General features: G+C 33.9%; 1 protein-coding gene across 1 annotated transcript; it reads right to left on the bottom strand.

Annotated features, from left to right (window-relative positions):
• Positions 1 to 2459: 2459 nt before the first annotated feature.
• Positions 2460 to 5207, bottom strand: LOC123308479. The gene is made up of 2 exons (XM_044891140.1): positions 4596 to 5207; positions 2460 to 2634 (listed from the first exon to the last, which is right to left on the bottom strand). Exons 1-2 carry the CDS (start codon positions 5184 to 5186, stop codon positions 2512 to 2514), a joined length of 714 nt encoding a protein of 237 aa, XP_044747075.1. The 5' UTR covers positions 5187 to 5207; the 3' UTR covers positions 2460 to 2511.
• Positions 5208 to 6046: the final 839 nt, after the last annotated feature.

Genomic DNA, 6046 nt, shown 5'->3' with positions numbered 1-6046 from the left:
TTATGATTTGGAGCTAGCTTGGTTGGTGCGATGAAGATAGTATTGTCAAAGGGTTCTGTGTGGTGTTCATTACCAGAAACTTGATTATGGCATTCAGTTGGTGATGAAGGCTGACTTGTAGAGGCTCGTCGTTTCAATGGGTTGTCAGTTTTGTTGAAATTATTATCATTATTAGATTTATTTTTTATTTCCAATGGGGGGCATGCTGGTTCTTTATTCTTATTCGCATCTTCAGTAGTGTTATTTGAGCAATTCTGTGCGATGTGTCCTGTTTGTTTACAGTTGAAACAGGTATAGCCATCTGACGAGAGGAACAATCTATATGTTGTCTCCTCGTACGTGAGAAGGAAAGTATTCGGAAGTTCCATATTATCCTCCTCAGGTGGATTGATGTAGATCTGTCTCTTGAAACTGAGAACATGAGCGAATTCTTCACCGTCTATTCCTGCTCTAAGAAAACTCATTCGTGAAACGGGTTTTAGTCCTAAGGTTCTTAAGTGTTCTTCGATTAGTTCGTGTGGTATAGACGGACAAGCATTTGAAATTACCACTCTTTTCGCAGGAGTTACCAGTTTGCGAATGTTTACTTGTATTTGGTTTATTAAGATCGAGGGGTGATTTTCCACCAATTGTTCAACTCTTTGTTTACTATCTAGAAATACACAAATTCTTCCATTTGAGAGACGTGAAATGTATTTTATATTTTTTGCTCCAATTAAAGTTGCGATTGATTTAACATAGTCATTGTTTCTCAAGTTCTCATTTGCATTCATTATGATTCCCTGATCCTTCTTCGGAAAAGAAGTTGGTGTTTGTGTCTGAGTAGCAGTTGAATAAAACATTTGTTGGGGAGGTGGGTTTGAGTTATTCATTTCGAGAAAATTACTTTTTTCGTAGTAATATCAATATGATGATGAATAATTAGCATAATATTTGTTTATTTCACCTGTTTCGAATCTTATCTCCAGATGAAAACACTGTTTATCGTATCAACTTAGGTCACACGTGTTCGCAATACCACGGTTCGCCGTTGACTGTGTTACAAATGTTCGGTTATATGTTTAGTTTACTAGTGCGCAGCACACCTTCATAGGGAAAAATGATCAATTTGCACTCATTTTAGGGAGATTTATATTTTTTGCATATAAATCGTTAAAAAGTGAAGAAACCATTTCAGGAAGACTGATATAACATTATACAGATATTCGACACTCAAAGATTAAATTGGCCAATACCAATTCGGTTGCTTAAAGAAAACAGACGTCTATATATAAGTTCAAAATTCCATGACTGATTAAATGAATTTTTTAAAAAGGCTAGTCGCACTGTCAATAGTTTATCATATGCTCATCGATTCAGCTCATATTGAAGAAATCTGTATGTAGGTGCTCATACGACTCGACCTGTTGTAAAATTAAGTTGTAGTCCGAGTCTATCTGGTGTTTCTACAAGCTTCGTCACAAAAGCGCTCACTGGCGTAGTTATAATGAAACTAAGCGATGCCGCGCAAGAAATTTGAATAATTTAATTATCATCCACTTACTCTACTCGTAAAAGTTTCTTCAGATGATTTAATGATTGAATCATTAAATAAACAACAAGTTACTTCAAAATGTCTTCTTCATACCATTGTCTACTACGCCACTGCTGAGGAACCAAAATTTGTCACTAGAGCTTGACCTTGCCAACTAATCATCGCCCTTCCAATAGGTGCTGAACTAAATTGCTCCTCTTTCCTCTGACCTCTTGGAAATACAACATATAAGATAAACTAAGAATTAAAATTAAACAAGAAAAGAAAACTCCATTGGCCACCTGCCAATGAAGCTTTCTAATATTTCCTTATTTTTTTCTTATTTTATTTCATTTTTTGTATAATCTCGCTGATAAAACAATCAAACGATTCTTTTGTTATTCAAATACCAGTGTGCGGACTAGAAGGGGGGGTTATAAAGATTCTGATCATCAGTATACGTGTTTAATATTATATTCTACCAAAAATAAATACAAACACATGAATTAAATATGAAACAAAGTACACATAATAATATGAAACACAACGAGGAGCCTAATATGCTTAAATAAATATATCTATATACAAAATCTATTTATGAAAAAAAAAATAATTGACCATCAATGCTCACGCAAACTCGACAAAATTGTACATTGGTTAGTGCTTTTTCCATTTAATTCTAATTAACTTAAATTTTCTGATTGTTTTCGTTTTTCGGGTGATTGATGTTTTTGCGTTAATCTTATTTTATAGCACAAATGATACTGCATTCTTCATTTTTTCTTGTTTTGTAGATCGAGAAAGTTGCAAAATGTACTGCCGAAACGTCACATAATGATCGATGCGTATTTATTAGTTCTTTTGACAGAAATTTCCACTTTTTCATGAATCAACCAAGAACGAACACTTAACTGGAATAAAATCTCAAACAACGCCTGCAGAAGCACAATCCATACAAACAAAGGAAGCTTCATGAATTTGCGTGACTTTGATTTAAATCACCATAACCAGAAGTAAATAATTGTGGCTGATCTGAAGAATACGTAAGCTAGAACAATTTCTTTTACATACATTGTGACAGTCCTGTGAATTTTTGAGAGCAGACTTCGAGTAGGTTGAACCTGAAAAAAGATTATCTATAAGAAGGAATAGATCCATTTTAAACAGATGCGGTTTAATTTTTTGAGCTCTAGAATAGATTGGTGTTGTGGGATAACCGCAACTAGAAAAATCGTGGCCGCATAAAACACAGTTCTTACAACAATGATGAAATGCTCAATAATGACTTCTGTGAAATGTGTCATCTGAATTGATTTATTTCCGAAGGGGTTTCAACAGAAAGCAAAAGTTTACACGAAAAAGAACAGAGCACAACATTGGACCTCCTAATTATTTTTTTTTTCTGCTCATAAACAAAAAAATCTAATATCTAATCTTGAAAGATGGTTTAAATTCTGTACTTAAACTTTTGTACCTATTGTTTTCGATAATGGACATGTACGTTTCGAACAATTTTTAATGAAAAAATGAACATATACAAGTATTTTTCAGTTGTTCATTTTATCAGAAAGATGCCACAGAGGAGTAGGTATGGGAAAAAGTCGATCAAAACTCGATTTTCAAAACTTAGTCAAAGCTTACTATTGTCTGTGCATCTTTGAAGCTCAATAACGGTTACATCACTAGTATAGGCCAATTTGATGACGCTCCATCCTCTCTCTAATCAAGACAAAAATCAGAATCTAGCCAACTCATGATTCGCTGGAATTTGAGTTTCATGCTTCTCTAGAAATTTGATTTTTCACACCATTTTTTGAGTTTGTGTGAAGTTATATCTTACAAAAACTGTAGTGGATATTGAAGAGGAAGGTATGTACATACAGGTGGATTACTCTTTTTCTGTCTTCTAGTTGCTAGTAACATTTCTCATCACATAATGTCAAAACGCAAAATGTAGAGGTTTTTCTCGTAAATTCTATATTCAAAAGTGTTTTTGTGTATGAGTTAAGCCTAGTTAAGTTAGAATTTTATGTCTATCGGAAAATATAGTTATTCATGTTGATGTTTTTGAATAGAAAAGTTCCGCATGTATAAGCTTTTTTTATTAGTATTTATTCAACAATCAAGATGAAAAAAGGGTTTTTTTTAGGCTTAACTCATACACCAGACTCTTTTGAATATAGAATTTGCGAGAAAAATCTCTACATTTTGAGTTTTGAGAGTATGTGATGAGAAATGTTACTTTAGCAACTAAAAGACAGAAAAAAAGTAATCCACATATATGTCCATACCTTCCCCTCCAATATCCACTACAGTTTTTGTAAGATTTAACTGCAATAAATACTAATAAAAACGGATACATGCGGAACATTTCTATTCAAAAACATCAACATGAATAACTATATCTTCTGATAGACACAAAACTATAACTTGACTAGGCTTAACTCATACACAAAAACACTTTTGAGTATAGAAGTCACGGGAGAAACCTCTACATTTTGAGTTTTGACATTATGTGATGAGAAATGTACTAGCAACTAGAAGACAGAAAAAAATAGTAATCCACCTGTATGTACATACCTTTCTCTTCAATATCCACTACATTTTTTGTAGGATTTAACGGCACACATACTCAAAAAATGGTGTGAAAAATCAAATTTCTAGAGAAGCATAAAACGCAAATTCAAGCGATTCATGAGTTGGCTAGATTTTTGTCTTGATTAGAGAGAGGATGGAGCGTCATTAAATTGGCCTATTAGTGATCGTTATTAAGCTTTAAAGATGCACAGGCACAGACAATAGTAAGCTTTGACTAAGTTTTGAAAATCGAGTTTTGATCGACTTTTTCCCATAAATACTCCTCTGTGGCGATATCTCACTGAGTGAGCGAGGAATCAATTTCGAGTATTGTGCATTTGTTTCCCTCCTATGTACTTTGCATTCCAAAACAGTTTATCCAAAAAAAATGTTTCGCTAAATTCCTTAATGTTTCGGAATTCCCTATTTCCACCTGAATATCAGCCATCCAATTCGATAAATGAATACCTAATCTAATAATGGAAATCATAAACAAGAATCTTACCTCTTTTGCAAATTTATAATGGAATTCTGCCAGAATATCCTCATTTGGTAGGAACATTTCATCTTGAAAGCGCTTTGGATAATTCCATTCCAACACTGGATCCAGAATTGGCCCAATAGCTTCATCCATCTCTGCATTATCTGATATATTTCCGTAAGATGTGTTAATCCCTATTTCCCTCACAGTATTTGCTTGCGATTGGACCTGTCCATCAAATTTAAGATCATCTTCATTCGGTTGTCTATTTTCATTGAATTCATTTCCAGATTCACTTGTAAGTCTGGACAGTGATGTGATTCCACTGCTTGTGCTAGGAAAGTCTGAAGATCCAGTTGACGTGAGAGTCTCGCGGCTGTTGAAATAAAACCCTGTACAAGGACCCGAACAGGAATGATTTCCTGATTCCGCAAGCTTGAACTTTTTTCTCACATTATTCTCCTTTGGAATGTTCATAACACTATGTTTTTCAAGTAATTTCCTCGAATGTTCCTCCCAGAAATTTATTTTATTTTTCACAATTCCCTCCTTGGGAATGTATTCACTTTCTACATTTGGATCTCCGTATGGTTTCACTATAATTTTATGATTCATTTCATTATTGATCAATGTAGATGAAGCGAAAGGTCTTCCGTAAGATTGGAATATTGTCCGCACTTCTCTACTATCCATGTTTATAGCAGTATTCCCACAATCCATTCAAAGAGTAATTCTGAAAAGAATATATGGATACATTACAATAATAAAGCAAATGTGTTAGCAGGAAAAATTGTGAAATGAGTCCAAGCAAAATTCCAACTAAACACCTCTTATTTTCTCAAAAAATTATCATCGTACATACGAGCGTGTTACATTAAGATATATGTGGTTGAGAGGGTTCTACACCATTTTATTGGCCAGTTCAAAAAAAAAATGAATATCTTACGTCAGAAACCACTCATTTTTATGGGGTTTTCATTATAATTGAATTCAATGAGTTCATCATCTCGGAAAGTCAGAAATTTTTTCATTCGTCAAACGGAAAAAAAATATTTCATTGAAGAACTAATATTCATCCATGTCATTGACTGTCCGAGGTGAAATTATCTCTTCCATGAATTCCCACATGAAAAACTCCTCGAAAAGTATCGCCATTGGCTACAATTCGTATCCTGGTGAAATTAAAAAATGACGATCGTCAAGTGCTGCCATCTTTTCGACGAAAGTGGAAACTATTGTAATATTCGTAATTTCTACTTATCGTTCAAGTGTTCTGGCATGTTCTTCATTTTTCTAACCAGAGTACCAGTTTCGTTTCTGATGGTTTTGTATGCATTGCAAGACTCAGCAGTTCCAGTTGTTTGATACTCAATGTATGCTTGTTTTTTCTTTTTACATTGTTTTTTTATCTCTTCGCAGAACCACGGTGATATTAACCTCAAAAATGACACATTCCCAGGGTGAAATGTGTCAAA

The sequence above is a fragment of the Coccinella septempunctata genome, chromosome 2 (assembly GCF_907165205.1).
Source record: "Coccinella septempunctata chromosome 2, icCocSept1.1, whole genome shotgun sequence".
NCBI lineage: Eukaryota > Metazoa > Arthropoda > Insecta > Coleoptera > Coccinellidae > Coccinella > Coccinella septempunctata.
The sequence above is the reverse complement of the archived record's forward strand: the minus strand, read 5'-3'. Positions and strand labels throughout refer to the sequence as shown.